Source organism: Chelon labrosus (genome assembly GCF_963514085.1).
Source record: "Chelon labrosus genome assembly, chromosome: 3".
Classification (NCBI taxonomy): domain Eukaryota; kingdom Metazoa; phylum Chordata; class Actinopteri; order Mugiliformes; family Mugilidae; genus Chelon; species Chelon labrosus.
In genome coordinates, this window is record NC_140339.1 from 26165151 (window position 1) to 26189100 (window position 23950).

General features: G+C 38.5%; 2 protein-coding genes across 3 annotated transcripts in view; both read right to left on the reverse strand.

The window, feature by feature from the left end:
* The window catches only part of dennd5a (DENN/MADD domain containing 5A), a 32757-nt gene extending 20546 nt beyond the window's left edge, over positions 1-12211 (reverse strand). For both annotated transcript variants that reach the window (XM_084541555.1, XM_084541554.1), the window contains exons 1-3: positions 11873-12211; positions 1102-1173; positions 192-301 (exon numbers count right to left, since the gene is read on the reverse strand). In XM_084541555.1, the coding sequence (XP_084397681.1) occupies positions 192-301; positions 1102-1173; positions 11873-11972 (282 nt within the window). In that variant the 5' untranslated portion in view covers positions 11973-12211. The remainder of the gene's footprint in view (positions 1-191; positions 302-1101; positions 1174-11872) is intronic.
* A 776-nt stretch (positions 12212-12987) lies between these two features.
* Positions 12988-22237, reverse strand: tmem41b (transmembrane protein 41B). The gene is made up of 7 exons (XM_084540992.1): positions 21715-22237; positions 19676-19793; positions 18474-18602; positions 17555-17648; positions 16329-16433; positions 15662-15800; positions 12988-15574 (listed from the first exon to the last, which is right to left on the reverse strand). Exons 1-7 carry the CDS (start codon positions 21809-21811, stop codon positions 15405-15407), a joined length of 852 nt encoding a protein of 283 aa, XP_084397118.1. The 5' UTR covers positions 21812-22237; the 3' UTR covers positions 12988-15404.
* Between the last annotated feature and the right edge of the window lie 1713 nt (positions 22238-23950).

A 23950-nucleotide genomic window follows, 5' to 3' on the forward strand; every position in this document is an offset into this window, starting at 1 on the left:
TGGAATCAGAGGGAAACAGATTTAAATTATTGGTCCAGTTCGCTGTATTTTACAAACCTTTGCCATGATACAAAGCAGAAATTTTTAATTTGAAGTTTTACATTTGTAATACAGACTTAAACCAGGCATTAACCAGGCATTATATTATTCTTAAAAGATATAAAGTTGTTATGTTATAATAGAGATCATACCATGCCAACCGCATCCTGGTCAAATGGATTCCACTCGACATTGTCTGGATAATGTGCAAGGACTTTGGATTTAAAGGTTCTCCGCAGTGGACTCTGCTCAAAATTCTCACCTGGAAGTCAAACAAATAGGGAGAGTGCAAAAACAAACAAAGGGGAAAACAGTTAGCGCAGAGTTGCAGGTGTAGACGCGGGAGAAAAAAAGAACAGTCTCATCAGAGGCAGGCATAAAGTGCCAGGCACAACTCCAGCGAAAAGAGCAAATCAGCATATTTGTCTTGAGAGGAATTCTGTATTGCATCATATAAAGCTGTCATCTGCGTCCTGCTCCAGTAAGAAAAATAAATTATATATTCAAACTTGAGCGTCTGATCATTTATCAGGGGGAAAGAATTAACTTAACTTCATGGATCTTAATGCCTCCTGACAGCTTTAATGGCAATACAGAGGGACACAAAAATAATCAGTCGTAGAAGCACAAATTGAGTTGATTTAAACCCAGAGTAAAGCAGAAGTGATGCACACACCAAGGCAGTACTGAAAAGTCATTCAGAGTGAAGGGGGAGAGTAAACATTGACCAAGCAATGCCAGCGCAGGCAGCACTGGACTTGTGTGTGCGCGTGAGAATCAGAAGCAGTGACTGTCAAACATCAGCTCATTGTTCAGCTGTTGCTGAAGGAGGTGAGGGATACGGAGGAGGAAAAAAGAGAAACCAGAAAAATCAAGAGTGCGCAAAACAGAAATGGCAAGTCCCCGCACAGAAAATAACTGAGAAAACTCAGACTTTAAGTAACAAATGAGGGCTGCTGAGAAAAAAAAAAGAAAAGAAAAATGGTGTGCCAGGTTTAAGGTTTAGGGTTGAAGCTGAGCTCAAGTTAGGAGGGAAAGGAGTGTGTGTGATGGAAGGGTTACCTTCATTTGCACTCGCCAATTTTCCTCTGGCCCCATCTCTGAATTTAGTAGCTTCTATATACTGGCATAAAGCTACACAACAAATAAAGCAAAAATATAATTAAAAGCCTTGTTCTCGATGGGCAGCGCATCACTTCTCAGTTCGTGCAAACACATCGTGGCAGCTCTGCACTCAAAGCTCTGCTCTGAGAACAAGCTTCACGCACGCACAGGACATCATCATGCCTCTGTCAGGTGGGATTATGATACAAGGATGCATCATTTCTTTGTGTCACAGTTTCCTTTTCTTTTAGAGATCATGCAAATCCATCTTGCTCAGTTTATGTTTCTTATGCTAGCATCTCAGATCTCTGATTGGCACAGCATTACTTTGAACTAAAAGGTTATCAGTGCAAGCTAACAGGCACAATAACTGCTGCAGTTTATAGTTTACCTCATTGACCACCTCAATTTAGCATGTTAGCATACTAATAGTTGTTTTGCATGTTAACTGAATAATTTAGAATATTCTTTTACATGTCATCATAAGTGTTGCCATTTTATTTAAACATAACAAATCTATCATGTAACAGATATGGTCTGCGTAGCCAAAGCCTGACAGCTCATTCGTTTGGCTCATAGTTATCCAAAAATAAATAAATAAATAATAAAATAAAAATACATTATTGAGCTGACACATTCTCTCATTAACATAAAAAAAAAAACACAAGGTGTGTAACGCACAAGTATTTAAAAATTAAATACAGTATTTCCAACATTTTAATTTTATGCTGATAAACATTTCACGATGTGGCTCATTGGTCTAATATGCTGATCACATCAGTACAGAGTCATGGGTTACACTACAGTGAATGACTGCTCTTGCACTGCAGCCCTGGAGCTCAGTTAGGTTATCTAACGTTTCACTTTAAAAAGACCCTTTGTATCCTCTGCGGCGAGGCAATGCTATTTGCTGCCTTCTTCATGCAAGACATTTGCAGAGCACCAGTGAAACAGTCCTGCTGGCACAAAAACACATTCATGCAGCGTGTCAAGGCTGATAATAAGCTATGTGACACATGCCATTGACTCTTTTCTAGCGACCTCACGTCGGCTTCAGACTGAAGCTGCTCTCAGGCTCACGTGGCCACGACTTTTCTTACATGACTTTTTATGAATCCATTTTCTTTGCATTTATAATGTGACTCTGTGCTGAGCAGCTCTCTCACGTGAAACAGTCACTTTCTCAAGACTGGTGATTACATCAATTCTGTCTGTTGCAACTTAGTTGAACTTTTGACAATGATGATGAAAGTTGTGTTTTTAAATCAGGTAGGAAATTGAAAATATTTGACTCCCAATCCCCTTAATTCTATTTTCTTATTCTTTCCAAATTCAACAGTAATAGAAGTGCTGAGTGGAGCAATGCAGTGGTTCACAATAAAGTCTTGAGTGCAGTGAAATGAACCCTGGCAAAGGAATAGAAGTATTAAGGATTGAGTGGATTAATCTGTTGGTTTCTTTCATATCCAAAAAGCCTACAGGGAAGAAACTAGGCCAGGAACACAACTCAGACTACAAAAACGTCAGCAGCCAAAGATAGGTCAGACAGTGAAATAATTATGACTTGGGATGAGGAAGACTATTCAGTTCTTGGTGATCTCTGGAGAATCAATGTTTAAACTATATATTTAAGAAACCTATTTTACAAAGTAAAGTAAAGTATAAAGTATAAAACACAGCAAAGCTGAAATAACAAACTGATGTTGGTGTTGGCATGTAAATGTAGGTCAAATTCCAAGGCAGTTATTGAAAACACTTGAAGACTTGAAGTGTGGCAATTTCACCGACATTATTTGTAATCTCTTTCTGAATTACAACAAACACCTGGAAACATCTGGCTCACCTTCAGATATTTTAACGTAATCAGTGTAAATGGTTTGTGTAATTCACAGCCACAATCACGTTTACACTACTACAGGATATAGTTTGTTGATTGCGAAACAACCCATGAGATATTTATCACAGCATGACCAGCAGGACGTCCCAAGAAGCAAATAAAAAACATTCATGTTATTTTTGTTGAATAACAGGGTTTTAAAAGGTTTAAATTCATGTACATGTACAAAACTGTGTCACCAGATTTGAAAGGGCTCTCTGTAAAAACATATATGACAACATGCATATTTATGGAGGATAATGTTATGGAGGATAAATAGTATGTATAGTATACAGTATATAAGGTACAATTCAGGAGAATCAGGCTATAATTAAATGTGCAATAGAGAAAGACAGTATGAAAATGTAAAATCCTAAAATGGAAAAAAGTCTCTATTGTAGTTAAATGAAAAGACTATAGCATGCACTTTTGAATGCAAATGTTTACATTTAAACCAAGGTCCAAGGCGCAAGTGCCAAGAACTGTCTTGCAGTTCCTTAAATTTCAACTTGAGACTGGCTCCAAAAGCGAGCCATTCCCCATAGATGTAAAAATGCTAAACTTTAAAACAGAAACAAACATGTTTACAGCTAGGTTTTGGTCGGTTATAGCCTCTTTAGCTAATTTTTCCATTCATCCATTTGGCTACTTTTGAGCGATAGATGCATAGCCTCACAGGTCCCTAGCTGTCTGATGACCTCTTTGGTCATTTTTGTATTCCTTGGTTAGGCCGACTCAGGCAAAGAAAAGTTTGCGATGACACACTGAGCTTCAAATACGCTCCTCACGTCACAGGAGCATCTTCAGTTGCATTTTAATCCTGATAAAATTATTCTTCACCCTTCCACTTCTTTCCCTGCTCTTTTCCTTGTTTTTCAAATTGGGTGACATGTCACATCTTGAATCAGACTCAAGTGCAGTTGGCTGAGACAACACAGGTGTTCCCTTCAAACAACATCTTCACCTGATAATTAGGGCTAAATATGAGCTAACTGCATCGCCTTGAGGAGAAGACACTTACTGATGAGAGCACTAACGGACTCTACAGAGTAAATATTTCATTTCTCCGACAAATGGACTGTGATGCCACGACAGTGTGGACCGGTAGTAGTGGGAGTGGAGCGTCACTGAGTTCTGGCTCCTCGTCTCGTGAGCCAGGGACCACCCACAGCTCTGCACCCCCCTGAGCTTACATCCTCGCTCAGACTGTAGCGTGGTCCTTCAGGCGACACATAAATGCGCCTATCTGACCGGAACGCTATATTCGAGCCATGACTCAACTCCACTGTCCACAGTAAAATGTAGCATACAGACTTTCAAACGGCTAGGCAGCAAAAAACGTCCACGCTCATTCACCTTGAGGACCTGACAATGACAGAACATGATAGTTCGCTCACAGCTTAAACTCACTGTCTTCACAGCTCAGCTCATAGTCACAGCCGAAACAATGTGGGTTGTGCTGAATGAAAAGAATCTTATCACGACAAGAACGCTTCTAAGCTGGCACCTCACTGAAATATAGGCAAACTTCCAAAATTGGTTCCTGGGTAGTTTTTGGTTTAAGGGTGTTTAAATAAACGTCAAGTGATTACCTAAACTACACTAGAGAGAGAGAAGTACATGCTCAGTAGTAAAAATCAATGAATGTATAATAACTGGATTATTTAGATTCATTCACCACTACCTTTAAGCTACAAATGTACAAATACTGTGGCAACAATCTCTGTTCAGTGTAGAAAGATGTTGAGCCTAATCAAAATAGACATATCGTAAGATACTACTACGACCAAGACATATATACTGTGTGATAAGTATTTCTAAGTGTGATAAGTTTCACCACACTGTCATCCTGGACATTTCGTCACACTAAAAAGAGAACAGGTTTACCTAATAATGTAACTTTGGCTCTGTTACAATTTATGACATGTCAAAGTTACTGGAATTAAAAGCTTCCCACTTGTAAATAATGTTCATGTCATCAACTTTTGACTCTGAATTATTCAGAAAGCTCTAATAATTCTGACTTTGTACCAAGAAGTATGGATGTGCTGGCAACGGCAAGCAGACATAAGAGTCGTACACCAGCCAAAGTCCCTTGTTAAAGGTACGGTAATTAAACTTTGAAATTTAATACTGCTCCTTTGAACAAGTACTGCATTGTAATCCCAACTCTACAGCGAAACCACCATCGTCCAACACTGACACACTCTATTTACATTATACATCCTGCATCGGTAGTCTTTTTAGGAAACAATTTGCCTGCTTGGTAGTATGCTTTCTTGTCCCAGTAAATCATTTGCATGCTTGAACCAACTCCAGTGCCCTGGAACTGCCTCAACCAAACATCATACAGTAGTGATCTCTGGTATTAATGCCCCCTGTGCTTTACTTTTTCTGCCTTCAAATGGAACTCGCAAGCTTGTGGTTACCACATGGGAGGCTGTCTATGCATAAGGCTTGACAAGTGGTAACATTGCCTGTAAGTCATGAGACCACAGCTGCAATGCAACCGCTGCAAACCTGAGGGCACGGAGGCTAAAAGTTAGCAAGCTAACAACCAGGTAACTTAATGTCAAAAATGTAAAGGCATAACGAAAAGGTGAGGACACGGGGGATATCTGTATTTTACTCATACATTTAATAAAACTACAAGGTTTTACTAACTATATAAATATACTACAATATATCAACTTACCATTCACCTCTGCCATATCTAATACATCAGCAACATATTCCAACCCAAACCTTTGTCAAAAATTTAAAGGCCATAAACACCATGAGAAGACGGTCTCCTCTCCTGAACACAGTAAACACGACTCAATTTGAAGTCAGCATTAGAAGTCAACTTAAAAAGCCCTGTGATGCAGACCAACTGTGGCGAAATAGCTTAATTTCTAAATTTAATATGTCAACCTTTTTCAACTTCATCAACCTTATTACCAAAACATACAGATTGGCCCTTTAATATGAAGCAGTGCCAGTGAGAATTAAAACTACCAGCTAGACGTCTTCTTCTCGGTTGTCTACAGCTAACAGGGAGATGTTGTTGAATAGAAATGTTTAACTCTTACAATACTTTGGCGTAACAAGAGGGCTTGAAGATTCAGGTCAAAAAACATCTGTTAGCAGCCAGAGGATTGGACTGCAGAGAAACTTGACCTGCAGTCAACATACAGTCTCTTAGACAAGACCGTGCAGGTTTAATTGTTCTGCCATGACCGGGAAGAATGTAAACTGTCACCATTGAAAAAGATATCCACACTGGAGCCTGAGAGTCGTCATAAAGCCTGTCATTCATGGCACTTCTTAACAGTGAATTTATTCCGTTATGTAGGGAAATCAAACTCATAAACAGAGGTTAAATCAGACCACATGCAACTTTGAATACAGTCAAATAAATACCCCAAACTAACACATTAGAAACTACATTAAGCAGTTACACAATCAGAGATGAATATGAAAATACAACCTGCTGTAGGAGATTGTGTATAAATTAAATAAATAAAAACCCCAGACCATGACAAACTATTATGATCACTGGAGCATAGCCGTCCCAAGATATAGGTTTTGTGTTTCATCCATCATTTGGCACGGCACTACAGTAACCACAAGTCTCAGCTGCTGTTGCCATGGAGAAGAACCATGAGCTGCCGATTTGATCCAAAATTGAGTTAAGCAGCTGCAGATTGTGTTGTCAGTTTTCTCAACGCTATAATCCTCAGCTCTTGTCCGCCTTTAGTGGCGTGTGTCATGAATTTTAAGCTCTGTGATTGGTTATTTCTAGCTAAATGCACCATGGCGGTTGTAGTAAACTTCTCTAAAGAAGCAAAAATCCTATGTGTAACAAATGAGGATGAATGGCTCAACATGAAAGCCGGATTTAATATATACTTTATCTTTGGCTTTCAAGACAAAGCCTGAAGCTTTGTACCTTTGTCTTCATGGTCTTCATGGGAAATTGGACGTTTCCTTCTGGAACTTCAAAAACTCTGATGAACTGATTAACTAACAAACAATACTTTTGTGTATAATAAAGAAAATCTTTAGTCACCGCATCATAAGCCAGTTCTTCTATGAGCCCAGCGAGGTCCTCTGTTTCTAACAGTGTAAAGATCATGACACTATAGACCCTCATCAAGGACTGTGAGATGTCCAATAAACCTTCAATGCATCCAAATTGTCACAGATAATTTCCAAAAAAAACAGACCTGCTACAGGTCTGTACGTAAACATCTCTCAGGGAAAATATGAAAAGAGCGCATTTTGCATTTAAAGCCAGCTGTCATGTTGAGCCATTCATCCTCATTTGTTTGCTGAGTAGGATTGGGGGAGAGAGGCTGCCTGGGACATTCAAAAGGATGTTTAGCATTTGAATAAGTGGAGCCTGTCTGCAAGTGTACTTATGTCCCTCAGCTCCCTGTGTTTCCAGAGCCGCCTGTGAGGCTGCAGGGTCATGCATATGCTAATCAGGTCCGCGCTGTGCTGCCAAACACTGCACTGAAAGAAAGTTTTGGTCATTTCTTTGTGTTTCACTGTACGTGAGTCACCGCTGAATCATATTAAAAGTGAGGAACATACTGCGGTTCTGTTAAACCACTGGACAGTTTGATTAGGCCCATTCCATTCATGGCAGAAAGTATCTTTGCCGTCAACAGATCTGTCAGATTTAGGCTTGAACTAATTTAAAACCCTTAAATCATTGTGTGTGTAATGTCTAAATAATGTGCTGTAATCTGTTCAGCAATTACAATAATTAGTAAGAGAGTAAAGCTCCAAGGTTACCCGTTCTTACCATCTGGTCTTTCTAGTCTAGGAGAGGAAGATGTTTCATAACATCTTTTGTTATGCCCAAATCTCAAATTTCAGTGAATAAATAATTTGTTTTGAAATAACTGTTGCAATGAAGTATTTACAGTATTTATTATTTGTATTTACTATTTTACCCATTTTGTCCATAAAAAGTCAGGAAATAGTAAACCTATAAATAGAAATATTGATTCATATGTTGTTTTTGTCTCAGTTTAAATGGCTAATTGTCTGGTCAGAATCTCTCTCTCTTTAAATGATGACCATCAGTCAAAACCCATTTTAGATTTAGATTTTCAGTATACTTTCATATATGGCAAAGGAAATAAGTACTTAAAATAACTGGAACCAATTCACCAAAAACAGTGAACGAGTAAGAACATTTGACAAATCATGTTATGTCTGTTTTATGTTTATATCTCCAAAGCCCAAAGATATTCAGTTTGACAGAAAAAAAAAAGCATCAAATACTCAAATATGAGAAACTGTAACCAGGTAATGTTTACACGTTAAAAAATTATCAAAATAGTTGAGAATTGTTTGAATATTTGATTGATTGTCTGTCACTTGGTTGATTAATAGTTAGATTAATTCACTTCTTTCTACACAGCGGTGTAGTTCGAAGATTCATTAAGTTGGAAAAAGCACATACATGTGATTGGTTGCAGTAACAAAGTTAGAAGTTAAAAGTGTTGACTTTGATGCCGTATTTATTACCACTCTCAACACATGGACACATAAACAGAAACATTACTGCATTTTGAAATACTCACTGTATATTGATTACACACTGGAGCTGTCAGTGAAGACAATACTAGGAGACCCTTCTATCCAGTTTCTTTCATTATTTATGAATACCAAGTAAATTTCTAGGTATACCAACAGCAGCTGTTTAGCTGACATAATCATATGTAACCTGTAAGAGTGGAATTTCCACACCATTTCCTCTCTTCAACTCATAACTGAAGCAGTCGATAAGGGCAACCCCCTAACCTCTTTCGACAGTAAACAGCATCAACAGGCAGTAAGTAGAGCAACGCCAGTGATGGTTGACCTCAGAGTGTCAGTTTATGCGACTGTGTAAAGTTTCAGTCGGTTACATTTCTGTCAAGTCAAAGAGACTTAAAAGAAACCTTGTCACTTGCCAAGAAAAACAATATACATCCTCATGCCTTTAAGCCAGCTTTAAAGGTGATTTGACAACACACCAATATTTCTATCCACACTAATATTGACGGTGTTCGCACACTTGAATATTTTGTAAAAGCTTTATTTTGAAAAGTAGAAAACGAAAGCTTGTTGTGCATGGACAGCTAAAAACAAAGAGACGAGGCTTTATATTCAGATGCAACTGCATTACTATGGACTTTTCCTTAGTGTCTGTTCTCAGTTACATGCAGAACGGTGCATGTTCAAAGTGAATTTGTTCTTAAGTTGCAAACAGGAACTTGACTGAAGGAAGTAAAAGTAGGAAGTATAGCGGCCGGGTCTTTGAGAAGTAAAATGATTTTTTAGTTGGGTAATTGCTTTAAGAAGGAAAGAACTTTTTTTCAACAGTAAGAGCAGCTCTGCAGGCTGTCATAGAAAAAAAATTACTTTTTTTTTTTTTAACTAGGCTAATTAAACTAACTGGATTTATGAAACCAGAAGTAGAATAGACCTTGTCAACAAGAGCTTATAGTGACTCCAGCAAGCTTAAACGGTAGATCACATCGGTAGATTTACACTCAAATGACCTACAGAACCACGAGGAGGAGTCTGAGTGTAGCACGAGGACAGTTTTGGCTGAATATTTTGTAATACATCAGCTCAGATTTTAATGACATTTAAGTTGACCACACTGTTTGCTCTTTCAGTATTCAGGGCTTCCCCAGAATATCTAGTGAGCAGAGGTGGTTCTGTAGAAAACCCTGACATTATATGAGGGAAAAGATGGAGCTGCCAGATAATGCCCATAGTCTCCAAATGACACAAACCTTCAATGTCAAAAGTCTAAACATAACCTCCACCTAGACATCTTGGGTCAGCCCCATGTGGCAAAGAGTATTAATTATTACTTCCTTAACTTCCCCCAAGTGGAAGCACACTTCTTGATAAACAACCTCAAAAACACCAAGGCCTTGCCAACGTCAAATAGAGACAGGAAAACAAATAATATACAACACTGCCAGTACATGCCTTCATACATTTCAGTATTTAAGCAGATGTTTGTTGTTTTGTTGAAGTGAAAGTCTTAACAGCCAACGACCAATATATATGCCCACACAGACTGATTTTGCTCATTAAAAGAATCAATTTACTGTAAGCAATTTGATTTTTCTTCTCTTAAAATGAAACCAGCTTCATCTTCATATTTAAATGTCTGTATCTATATTTGATTTTAGTTTTTTGCGCAAAATACCTGCAACACAGTTTAGCAACCCTCCAATGGTAGACTGTTCCGACCTATTGCCAGCTCTAAAACAATCCAAAACAATTATGACACTAACGCATTTCCATTAGAAAATGCGTTACCTTTTTTTTGTATTTAATGTAACAAATCTCAGACCACAAAATCAGATCACATTAATAAAAAATACCAGGTAATACAACATGGTAAAATATCTTCTACATGCTGTATCTCTCTGTGACAGAGAAACTGGTATTTTCTCTCAGTACATACTCAGTTGCCATTAGGTACACTAGTGAATACAAACACGGTCTAATTCAACAGTGCTGCAATATTAATATATCTTAATAAATATCTTAGCTTCATGAAAGTTATGACGTTCAGCTTTGGTTAAGAATGACTGTGAGATTTGATGATTCAACTGTGCTTTCATGTTGGAGGCTGTGGTTTGTAGTACTTTTGAACTGTGTTATGTGTGTTACACACGTGTTGTATTATTTTGACTACCTCATTTTAGGCTAGGCTTAATGACAACGCTTTTATGTTTAATTCAATCCAGTTTAACAGCATCACAAAGTACGTCCTCCAGAATGATCATACGGTTGAATTAACACCTTTTGAACATTATAATAGGCATGAAGGGAGATTTAGTTCAGGACTGCTATATTAGAATGCATTCATATTCACTAGTGTACCTCGTGAACTACGACCATGGACCACGTGCCGAAGCGTCCTTGAGTAAGACACTGGACCCTGATTAGCTCCCAGAGCTTGACACTGGTGTGTGAATGTGTGTGCGCTTATATGAACAAACGGGCAGACGTGTCCTTGTGATATCAAACACTTTCTGTCATCTCTCACTGTGGCTGTAGCCATAGATTTTTTTTTTTCACACGCTGACACACAGGCACAGATGCTCGTGCAGGTACAGATCATAAGAGACTCCAGGTGCGTCGCAGCCAACTGTATTAAATCTTTGAGGCTATTAATATGAGTGAAGGGTGTGCCCCATGAGGAAGTGTTACATTCACATCGTGGATCTCTGGTGGATGCTGAGGATGCCAACGAGAGGGAGGGTGCCATTTTTCCCCTGGGGCATCTGACAGGTTAATCCGCTTTTGTGCGTTTCCACCTTGATACCTGATCTTCTCTACATATCAACATATCTGTGACAGCTAGCAGCCACCGTGACAAACTCGTTATATTCAACTACATCAGTGTCAGTCAACTAACCATCACCAATGCCACAATTAACTGCGGGCACTGCTCACATAAAACATACATTTCAGCACCAGTTTAAATCACTTACATATACATGAGGTGTAAAATTGTGTTGACAATGTTTTAATTTAAATGTCAGTGTGTTAAAGAGGCATTACAAGCCAGTAATCCTCTCGCTACTCGCCGAGCATTTTAAATAATCGGGCTGAGAGAAGATGAGCTAGGCCTAACGTTATGTTCGCTGTGTATTTTTCATAATAACCAATACCATATGATGTAGGACTTAATAAACTGTACACACATTAAGACACAGAAAGGACAAAATAATAACGCTGTCCGGATGTTATAACACCCTATTCCTTGTTTTGTTGTTTTTTTTTTTTTTTTTTTACCCCTGCATCAGCCCCGACATTTACCCCAGCGGCTAATGTGCTTACCGGACAGTTCGTCGGGTTCCAGACCGCTTTCGGTGTCGAGTCCGCAGATCACGAAATAATCTGCGAACCGGCAGGAACCGGAGCTGAAGCCGGTGGTCATTTTGAGACTGGTCCGGTGGTTCCCTTATCCCCTCAACAGGGAGCATATTAAAGGAGCCCGGGGAAGTGATTTCTCCCTGCCATTAGGGGTGATACGTTTCTGCGAAGCTCGAAAATCACAACCGATACCAAGCTAACCTGTTCAGCTAGCAGCAACGGCCACGACACATCCGGCCCGGGTCCTTCAAAATAAAGTGTCTTTCAGAATAAAACAACAACTTTTTTTTTTTTTGCAACAAAGTACGCATCCGTTATTTAATTTAATTAACTAAATACAAATGATTTAATAAACACAAAAATTACTTATTATAAAACTGCATAACAGTATGTAGAAAAATATTGAGTGAGGTGAAATATACTATTACACTACTATACATTTTTGTAGTGTTTCAAGAAAACAGTAATACAAAATAACGTCTAAAGAAATAACACTGACACTAAAATGTCACATTAAAGAGAAGAATAACATAATAACATAGTTTTTATGCAGTGACTTAATATTGAGACCAGGAGTTGAGAGTAATCTTCCTCATTTACCAATGTAATTTTAATAATCAGTAATTTCTAGATTTAAGGTTGAGGTGTTTGATATCGTCTGTGCATGGCAGGGATTATTCTTAAACTGCTCAGGATTATTACTGCGCTCTGAAAATAGATCTATTTTCTATTCTGACCCACTGTCAGCAAATAAGCCCCATGGATTACTTGTAGGTTTTATTTCTAGTGAAGCATCAGAACCTTGCCCTCAAATTTTACATATTTTTTTGTTCCTGAGTACATTACACAGGAAAATTAATATTTTGTGAACATTCGTGGAAAAGGTTCAGATAAAATTAATCAGTAAAATAACATGACAGTATTTACTGTAATAGTGGCTACTGACACAGGAAGACTTTATATCACAGCAACTAGTGTTGTTTCTACAGTCACATAGCAGCCCTTGAAAAACAAGCTTGAATGACGAGTTCATGTGTTAAAAAATAAAATAGAAACCAAACAGGCTTGTACAATCACAAAGTAGGTTTAATTTCAGTCTGAGGCAGTAAAGTTCACAGGCAGGTAATCAAATCAAATAAAGCTACTTTCATACATATCTACAGAGGGATCCAGTTATCCTCTATTTTCAGTGCTTTGTATTTTGTTGTTTATTTTACTTTTACTACACTTCCTAAAATATTCCCTAGATTAATATATTTTATAAGTGTTCACACTTGCCACAGTAAATTGGAACATGATCCGATGTTACAATGGCACCACCTGGTGGTACTAACCCTTCACTCTGTTTTCAGGAGATCTGATTTTGTTATTTTGCTGTTATTATGTGATATTTCTGTTGAGTATAACAAATACAAAGATGTCAGCGTTGGTTTAGCAATTGTCTGATATGCTTGCTTGTTCTGTCCAAAAACAGTGAAAGAGAAGCTAGTTTATCCACAACCTAATGGATCATAGCGAGGATCATCTAGAATGAATCATGAGCTCTTTACAGATCATTCTCAGAATCCCGTATTCTGTAAAGATCACTTTAATGATTCAATAAATATATTTTAAAAAACACAACAAAATAAATCTGTTTAGATGGGACATAAATAAAACCTGTAAACACTTCATACTGCAATACATCACTGCTTAGTACAAAATAATACTGCCTTTTGAAATGTTCACAGATCTTTGATTGAGTTAAAGGAGGAAAACAAGCATATTCGAGTTTACATTATGTTGAGAAAGTTAAAGTATTTGTTATGTTTTCATGTTTAAGCAAACACAAAACCAAAAATCTTGGCAAAATTAGCATAACAGAGTACCAAGAAGTTAATCACAGCTTCTATTTAAATAAAAAGACCAACATTTTTAGGACTCCGTTTGTAGCATTTTACCGTCCACTCAAGGTCCATTTTCTAAAGAAAATAAAATCTAGATAAAACAGCAAGAACCATAGAAACATCATTGTTTCCTAGTTTTTAATGACTGGATGTTTATGGAGTCGTAGCTAATCTGACAATAATAATCCTGCAGTAGTACAGTAAATCCATTGTGTATTAAGACATTAAAATAAAAACAGGAAATCTCAAAATGCACAACAATGAGGTTTAAGTCTTTTGTTTAAGATTTGATTCCTGCATGGACATTCACTGCATCGATGTCTAAAAACCACAAGGTTTTTAAGCAGCAGCAACAAGTTACCCTAGCAGAGACAACACATCTAAACGAACCCAGTAAGCTTTCATATCACAGGCCACAGAGTTAGCCGTCCCCAACAACTGAAAGAACGCAGGCTGGCTACATAAATCAGGCATTATAATACATTTCCTCTGGTGAAAAATGGAAGCAGTAAAAGCAAGGCAAGGCCTGGATATCTCACAGTCTGTTGGCACTCTTAACTGAGGGAACTGGTGTATCACATGAGGACATCATAACAAGTTTTGTACTAGCATAGCAAATCCCACAATCACAGTAAACACAGAATTGCATCATTATCAACTCCTCCCCAATATTTTTCTAATTCCAATAACAGAATAATTATTTTTTCTTTTTTTTTTTCCTGGGTCACGGGCATCTTGACACACACATCAATGAATTTAAATAATCTACACTTTAATTAAAAAATACAAGAGTTTAAAATCCTGCAGTTTGGATGTCCTGTGAGAAAATATTACATCAACTTAATCTGTTCTTTGCGAGTGCTGCTTTAGGCTATAAATCTGGACAGAGTCAAGTGACAAGAGGCTGTGTGGCAGTGGATCCAGGACCATTTTCAGAAAGAACATGGGAAGTCAGCCACATGTCAGCCCACATTTTAATTTTTCACCCCTCACACTCATGCATATGTTTGCCAAAGAAAGCACCAAGTATCAAAACACAAGGAGTAGTGGGACTGTTATTGCTGTGGTGGTAGATTTAATTAGGAAATTAGGCATAAGCATGTTCAAATAAATACTAAAAAGGGAGTAGGAGTTAAAGGTGTTACCGACATGGATGTTGTAAATGATATGCTACTGCCGAAGAAAATAGTTCCAGTAATTTAAAAGACAGAAGTGGGATGATGACTGATGACTTAATTTTCAGTAGTTTCTAGCAAGAAAACTGAAACACAGTAGGCCATATGGAATAACTGTTAGCTCCTCTATAAAATCATCCTACAAGTAGCACTTTAAATTATTAGAAAATAATGAGAAATGACTTAAATAAAAAAAACTCAGTTTCTCCTATTTACATGATGTGCCACTATTGACTTAACATCAGGAACCACCACTGCATGCATTCTGTGGTCAATGAGTGCTTGATGTGCCAGTGCTCAGAGGTTCCTCTACGAACAGCACACTAGCAGTTGAGACCGATGCAGAGCAGCTTGAGTGACAGCTGCATGTTCCTGAGCCAAAGGGAAGGGATGACGGGATCAGCCAGCAGATGAGGTGCTGAGGTGTTTCGTGCGCTACTCTAGTTTCTGCTGCAGCTTTTTCTGGAAGCACACGGGCAAGATAGAGAGCACGGCGAGTACACCGAGCACAGCAAGAGAGTTCCAGGACACAGCTTCGCCAGCTGTGGTCAGTTTGTACAGTGTTGTGCCTGCGTTGATGGCCACGAAGGACGGCGGCGCGACTCCTGTGGATCAGCCAGAATGAATACAGGCGAGTCAGAGTCAACAAATAATACCAAAGAGAAAATACAAGAGAAGAAATGCAACCTCACCAAGAAAAGTACCAACGAAGAAAACCCCCAAAGGCACATTGATGACGGGGGAGGTGATGTTGATGAACCAATTGGGAAGAAAGGGGGTTATCCTCAGGAAGATGATGTAATTGATTAAATGATCTCTATGTTTGTCAACCTGGCAGAAGAAGAAGTCATGAAGTTACACTAATGCAAAAAACTGTTATTCAATACAACAGAACTCAAATGCATCCCAGCAGTGCAGCTTTTAATAATATGTTGTGGAATATCAGAAAACAACACTCAATTTAGAAATACAACACCATCATTAAAGGCAGCTTTACAGAATAAAACAGAGTCAATGTGTTTGTAAAGAGCTGCAGCAGGTTGTTGTTTGTTGTTAGTTGTTGAATCTGCCATTCATCAATTCATCAGAATATTAATATGCATCTTGTCATCAAAAAATACAAACTTTTGCTTCTCAGGTGTGACCTGTATGAGGTTTCTTTGTCATATATATTTTCTGGACAGGATTTTAATCATAATTTCTACACTATTATTCGGATAAAATAATCACATTAGCCAGTAATGAATATAATCATTAGATGCCAGCCAGCTTTGGGCATTGCACAGATGTATCTTAACAACAGATTATCGCAGATTAACAAAATCAATAAGACAGCTGAAACCAAATGTCTTTTCTCACCTGCTGGGACCATTTCTGTGCTCTCTCAGTGAGATATTTGTAGACCATGGGTCTGCCAACCAGATATGACAGCATATAGCAGAAGGAAGCACCCAGGCCAGAGCACTGCCAAGAGACAAAACATAGGATGATTCGGTGCAGCATATAATAATAAAAGACAACACTATTTACATCCCATGTGAGATAATAAATTGTTGATTTACTCCAAATCCTACATTCAAAAAAATCAAAAGTATCATGATCAAAATCTCAGTAATACACCGATCAGGCATAACATTATGACCCCAATACTCCTAGTATTGTGAAGCTCCCTTGTGCCTCCAAAACAGTTGTGACTCATCTGAGAATGGACATGGGCCTTCTGAGGGTGTCCTGTGGTGTCTGGCAACAGAATGTGCCATTGCTATGGGGTGGGGGTGTCTGGTCTGGTCTGGTCTAGGTGGGTGGTACATGTCTAAGTAACATCCACATGAATGCCAGGTCCAAAAGTTTCCCAGCAGAACACTGAATTGTCACAAGATGGTCCATGGTATTTACTTCTCCAATCAGTGGCTTTAATGCTGTGGCTGATCAGCGTAAACTGAATAGCTCGTGTCAGTGTTGTTTTAACTGTAATATTAATGCAATACATTTGAATACTTCTTCCACCCCATAATTTGGTGTAAACAATGGAAGAAATACGTAGATATTTAAATATCCATTTAATCTTTTTAGCAGCAGAGGTAGGGTGTATGGTGAAAACACTGGAAGCAATTACTGTGGTGTTCCACTCTTTAATCATCACATTTTGTGGTCGTCGTGGGACAGACATCATGTTTTAGGCGGAACAAGAACATCTTGTGCTTGCGGTCAAAATAACAAACGAAGATTGCACAAAAGAAGAAAAAATCCTTCTAAGACTATCCACAGCTGACTATAATGCAATGCAATCACATCATATGATGTACACGGTTGATGTCAAACTGGTGACCCTCAGCTAGTACAGTGCTGTTATAAAAACAAAAAAAAAACATAACAAAAGGACTCTTGTTCAACATGTTTTTTCAACAAAGACATAAGTATTGACAGAGCAGACCAAAGAGCATTGTCTGATCTGTGTAAAAAGATTTGAGGTCCTCACTATAGAAGAGTTTTACTCAATCCTTAGAGAGTCTGATCTCAGTGCTCAGTTCATTATACAATGTACCATTTGTTTTTAATAAATCTTTTCATACTGTTTTACTCACCAAGCAGACTAAGAAAAGAGCCAAGGGGAAAGGGTAAAGGTATCCAGACAGGATGCTGAGGAAGATTGATCCGGGGATCGCAAATGTCTGAAGGCTGATAAATGAGTCAAGGTAAACGATCGCAGTAAAACCCACCGTTATCACACAAACATATGCATGTTTAAAACAAACAATCACTAATAAATATATCAAAAGGCAGACAAAGCACCCTGTCCTGTTGGATCTACTGTTGAATCTGCAGAATGTAAAGCTAACAGACAACATGAAAATAGTATTTTCCTGAAATGTCCCCCAACTAGATCTATACAATACTCGTCTTCCTATTATCACTGTCAGTGGAAATGTCTGTCTACACGCCACATAATGTAGAACATGCACTTCTTTGCATGAGAGAAAGCAAAAGACAAAGAATTGTTAGCTTGAGATGAATTGGCAGATTTCGCAGACTCAGATGTTACTGTTTTGTTTGCCCACAATGTCGGAGCTGTGTCTTTTTTGCCAGTTGTGTTCATTTTTGCTCGTATTTCCTGCTTCACTTTCAACAACAGCGACTGACCAAAGCAGAAATATGCTACTACCAAACGGACCAATCACAGCTCTGCACCGCTACATTTCTGGGGTCTACAGTGTTAGAGTGTGCATAGGGTTTGGGCTGTCGTCGTAGCTATAGCGTCAAATTAACGTAGAAGCATAAACCACACATTATTTAACCTTTGACCCCTTCATCAAGCTTTAATCAACTCTGACTGTCAGTGTTTGTCAAGGTTGCCTCTAAGGATCAAGAACCTTCAGGTGATACTACTGACAATTTACATACAATGGTAAAATGCTGATCTGAGTTAATAGCAAATCAGTCACTGCTGAGGTTAACGTTAATGTTTCAGCTTTGAAAACACATGGACATTTTCTCCAAGGATACAAAACATATGTTGCAAAGTAGGCCACCAACACCTCGGTGTAGTAGGTGTCTTTGTATTTGGACAACACAGTTCCCAAAGCTTTGGCATCATCCATGTCTTTGGGGATCTTGATTTTCTCCATTTCATCACTGCAAAAAAAGAAAAAGCAATGCAAATTTTCAGTCATTTATATCCCACAGAATCCTTTTTTTCGACCTTATTTCACTATTTCCAATCTAATTTCTACATTTATTAAGAAAGGCTTCTGCTCAAAATCCGTGTTGCCTTTGACACTAGTGAGACATGCTTATTGGAAATGGGAGGTGTATACAATGGATAACATTTTATACACTCTCCTTTCACTGTCTAAAGTAAAGTTAATCATGAATTCACTTCTTGTTTATATAGCATGAGATAACTACTTTAAACTAAACTTAACATAAAAATTAATACTTCAAAGATATAGTAACCATAGTGAGAACTACGTGAACTGAGACAACTTTTAAGAAGCTTTCTCGTCGTCGTCCTTTGGATACCGTCCATGGTGTGTAGTTGTTAAACTGCACAAACATGGCTTTTAATATTATGGACGAACAAAACGTTTTTTATGTTTAATTAAAAGCTAATCATGTGCTGTTATGTCCTGGTCTCCATTTTGATAAATGACAACTTATTGTTTTGGCAATAAGCCTAGTTACTGGTGAATGCAGATACAAAATATGACTTTTACGGTATCTGCCAAGATCAGTAGCTCATTGAGCCCAAAGATTTGAGAGAGTGCCCTCCACTTAACTCTATCACAAGGTTTTACCAACATTATTTGCAAGCTGCACGAGTGACTACCTTTCAGTGTTTGGTGACCTATTAACATTTAAATTGTCTTCAGTGATTTTTTTTTCTGGCTAAACATTACAAGCTCACACAAAATCTCAACTCATAATGACAGTTTTACTTTCAGTAGAAAACTACCTCCATCACAACCTCTGACATTGTCCTTTTTAAAATAAAGTGAGGTTTTCTGGCTTGCTGCTGTGAAAGTATCACTTTGTAGGAAACAGCAGATCTGAATGCATAACAGCAAAAATAAAAATAATTCTTCAGATCTGACAAGTGTTTCATGCAAAATTAACAGGTTGCTTTAATGGACCATATACAAATCATTTTGTAATTTCCAATGATGGACATTGTCACCCCTCAAACCCAGCTTAATAAAGAAACTTACTCGGAAAGCTCTGGGAAGTTCCTGTAGACCAGGTACATTACTGAAGCAGAGCAGGCAAAGATGGACACCAGAATCAGAAGAGACATGCGTGCCGAGCCCCCTACATTCTGTTGAGCCTCTGTGGGGAAAGAGGATAAGTTATTTACTCAATACATGAAGTGTTTACGGCAAAAACAGAGAAGCTGGCTAACAGGGAGCCCTGTGTAACTTCCTTAAGTGTTTTGCATCACTTTTTAAGCCCCTACAGGGAACCAAGTCTTCCCCATGAGACAGTCTCTTGCTGTCTTTGTAGTTATGCTTTTAATAAACACACTGGAAAGGGGAAACCATAGCATCTACCAATTTCAAGTGTCAGCTACAGATGTTATGTTACACTGAAGGGAATATTATTTTTTAAACATTTGCCTACTTAACAACTAGCTGCAGCACATTAAGAATAGGAAGGAGAAACAAACCAGGCAGCCAGAGGTAAATTATGGATAATAAATTAACACTAATGACTGCTTAACAAAATCCATCGGGATTTCTGGCAGAACATCACCTGCTTCCAGGATGCGCGGAGGAGGAAAAGAAAAATCACGTGTAACAACTTTGTTACGTGGTGACATTATTGCATACGCTGAATTGCCAGTTTACCATTGAATACTTGTGGCAAGTTAAATGACAAGTATGAAGGATTTAGGGTGCTCTATTAAAGGACGACAGTATTTAAACTGTGTTTTTATTGGTGTATAATCACTTGCAACCTCTGCACTATAAGTCACTAAATCATACACATCTTTGTCATGCCATCAAGGTATACGCCAAACAGACATTGGAGGACTATCATCAACAAGGCCAACAGTAAAATCCCCTTAAGGTGTCTATATCTGGACCAAAAAGCAAACAAAGCTGAATCTGCCGCCAATGCCAAATAGCTTCCAACCGAGGTCTGACAATACCAACACACACTGCAAAAACCATGGCCACAGACACTGGCGCCGGAAATCTGCCGACTGTCGGCTGGGAGCGTCACGACTTTTACATTCATCCAGGTTGTAAAATGTATGTCAAGATACTGAGTTATTTAAATTAACCAGTGCTTTGGATATTTATCTTAAATTACATAAAACACTTCCAGTTTAATCCAACAAGTTAGTACTTTATGAGAAATAGTACATGTAATCTAATCTAACAATTTGTGTGTGGGTTGGTGCAGCTATTGAACAAACTTTTGCCATCAGCTAATAAGTTTATTTTGTCTGTCTCTTATACACTGCTGTCCTGTTCACCTTTGTAACCTTATTTCATTTTATATATAGATACATGACATTTTGGTCCACAGCCTCAGTCTTATCTGGGGCGGCTGAACTGGCCATTCTGACAACTAGACAGAGTAAAGTTCAAAAGGAAAAACACATCACTGGAGTAAGCCATGCCATTTAACTAATCTATTCTGATACATTTATGAGGTAAACATTGTACTTTTAGTTCGGTTTTAAAAATATAAATAATCAAAATGATATATAGTGTATAGAAATTGTACCAACTACAACAGCAAAATGCTATTTACATGTTTATGTATCAGCAATATGTAATCAAAGGGCGTATTTTTCGGTAATGAGAACATTGATTTTTGTTAATTTTATTAATTTTAGAGACGATACGTCCTTTTACAATTGATTAAATATTTCTAGATGATCTGAACGCTCCCCCACAGCTGGTCACAGGACAGCCTTTGTTGACCAATCATTTATCAGACTGGATGAGTTTAAAGAATCAGAAATTGAAGGTTATGCTTTGCTTTTAACATTGGCTATGATGGATATTCTGTATTCTGCCCACTAAATTTAGCTTTTTCATTAGCTTTGAGCTAACCATGGATGTCGTAGTGGGCTAATTTTAGCTAGCAGGCTAACGTTAGCTCCCAAATCCTCACAGAGCTCGAAGCAAAACAGGACGTTGCCAAGAAGTCGTATTGCCCAATCTTTCTGTAACGCCTACAACTATTTAGTTTCATGTCCTTATATGTTATCGGTTAGCCACCATATTTCACATACCTTTAACTACTTGAGAGTCGTCAGCCGTCGCCTTCAGCTCCTCCTGTGCCGAGGACAGCCCGTCAGTCTCCCGTGTTTCTCTCCGCTTTCTGGCCATTTTCTAAAATATGGTTGAGGTCGGGATGGGGACGGGTGAGTTTCTGTGTAGCGGCAACAGCCGGCGGGTGGAGTGACACCGGTGTGGTGACAGCCTGATGACACGTTACACAGGCTGACCTTTCACCTCCACGTCCAGCAGACAACACCGCACCACAGCGCACCCAGCCGGGGAAGAGACGCATTCTGCGCCGTAACTGTGAAGGCCACGGTAAGCCTTTATCTGGTCAGAGACACAACTTCTATGTCATTCAGGAACATGGACGTCATATGGTTCTGTTGTTTATGATGCACATATTGGATGGACATGCCTCATTGTCGTTAGACCAAAATGCTCAACCCACCGCGGGATAAATTAAAGGATTAGCCTATCTTATTTTATCTTACAATTCACTGCATCTCCTAAGAAAAGCAGAGTTGAATATATTAGATAGTTGAAAATCAAGCTGCTCTTAACACCTCTCAAAGCGGAAGCCTCTCTGAAGAAATTCCAACAGAGGCTTTTCTTCCTCAGGTCAAAATAAGATTAAATCGAATAGAATACAGTGCCTTTATTGTCGCTGTTTGCAATAACAAACCCTGAGAGTGCGAACACAGCAAACCTTTAAAAATATTAAAAACTATTTAAAATAATAATAATAATAATTATACTCTTACATATAGCAGCATTTCGTGATTGAAAAATGTTTTTTAAGTGTGTTTGTTCGTGTTTTGATTGTCCTGTAATGTTTGGCCAAAAAGCAGCAATTCAAACAGAGAGTGTCCTTGAAGGGATGGGTCTTTGTTTTTTTGTTTGTTTTTTCAACTGTGTCAGTCTTCCAGGGAGGAGGAAGGACAGCCGATGATCTTCCGGGTGGTGGTGACGACCCTGTGTTGTTTCCTCCCTGCTACTGTCCAGGTGGCAAACCACGTACAGGTGGAGTTTGCATGCTCTCGAAAGTGCAGCCGTAGACGGACACCAGCAGTATTTGTCTCAACGTCCTCAGCTGCTGATGAACTAGAAGCACCTTAGAAAAAACGCCCTGTGTCACTGTGGCATGTTGTGGTGAAAACATCACAGAGGATAGTGGTAACTGTATTCCCAGATCTGGACACTGTGTATGCTAGCCACCTACACACGAGAGCCAGCAGCATCAGTAAAAACCAGCCTCACGCAGGCCATAAGCTTTTTGTCATCTTGCCCTCTGGAAAAAAGATACAGGACTATCCAAGCACTAAGTAACAGACTAAGGAACTAAGCAGTAGCCTCCATCACATCCCCTTACACACACCTTATAATAGCTATTGTAAAAGAAACATCTCTCTACCAGAACGTTTGTTATTATTGGGTCAATACCTGAACCTGCCGCAGACTGTTACCTTTAATCTCTATTATTTTTGCACTAAAAGCTGAACTGCCGTCCCTATTTTAGTTTATTACCAGTATTAATACAACCTCAATTCTGGCCAATTCACTTCATGTTTACTTTTTTTACCACTTCTTTTGACTGTGATTTTGTTTCCCCCCACGGGACTCTATATATTCCTGTGTTTGTCTAAAATGCTGTTTGATTTAATATGACAGTCATTTGAAGGTTGCTACCACAGTGTGAAGGTGTTTGAGGCCTTCTTACAAAATGCTCCGGTGGATTTAATGGCTGTCATAGTAATACCTGTCCAGCTGAGTACTAAATGAGACCTAGCTTAATTTAATATAAGATGATCCATTATTAGTCTGTGGAGAAATTTGCAGTACTGCAGAAGCACACAACAAAACCCCACTAATCCACCATGGACTGTTCTCCCTGCCAGTCCCTGGGAAGAGGTTTTACAGTGTCTGCAGTGGAACATTCAGATTCTGTAACAATATACATACATTTTATACACAAATGTCTGTAAATAAATGTTCATTCTAATGCGCACTGCTGATGCACATTCTAAGTCTAAGTCTAAGTCTTTAGCAGGGGGGATAGACCAGTAATACACATCATCGGTACAAAAAATACTGCCTTATATGGATGAGATTTGCAGCTGTCATTGTATACAATGAAATCTAACATAAATTATTTATAAATATGAACGTATAAATTTCATGTGCTGATTTGGATGACCTAGTGTGATTTATGCATGAGAATGACTTACGTTTAGGATATTTAAAACA

Bases quoted from the DNA above. Each gene is read 5' to 3' on its own strand.
- tmem41b (XM_084540992.1), bottom strand. From the start codon at position 21,811: ATGGCCAGAAAGCGGAGAGAAACACGGGAGACTGACGGGCTGTCCTCG. The intron at 17,649-18,473 runs GTATCCTTGGAG...CTCATTTATCAG, and splicing joins TACTTTGCAACATATGTTTT to CCTTCAGACATTTGCGATCC. The intron at 15,801-16,328 runs GTGAGAAAAGAC...TTCTTCTGCCAG, and splicing joins CACAGAAATGGTCCCAGCAG to GTTGACAAACATAGAGATCA.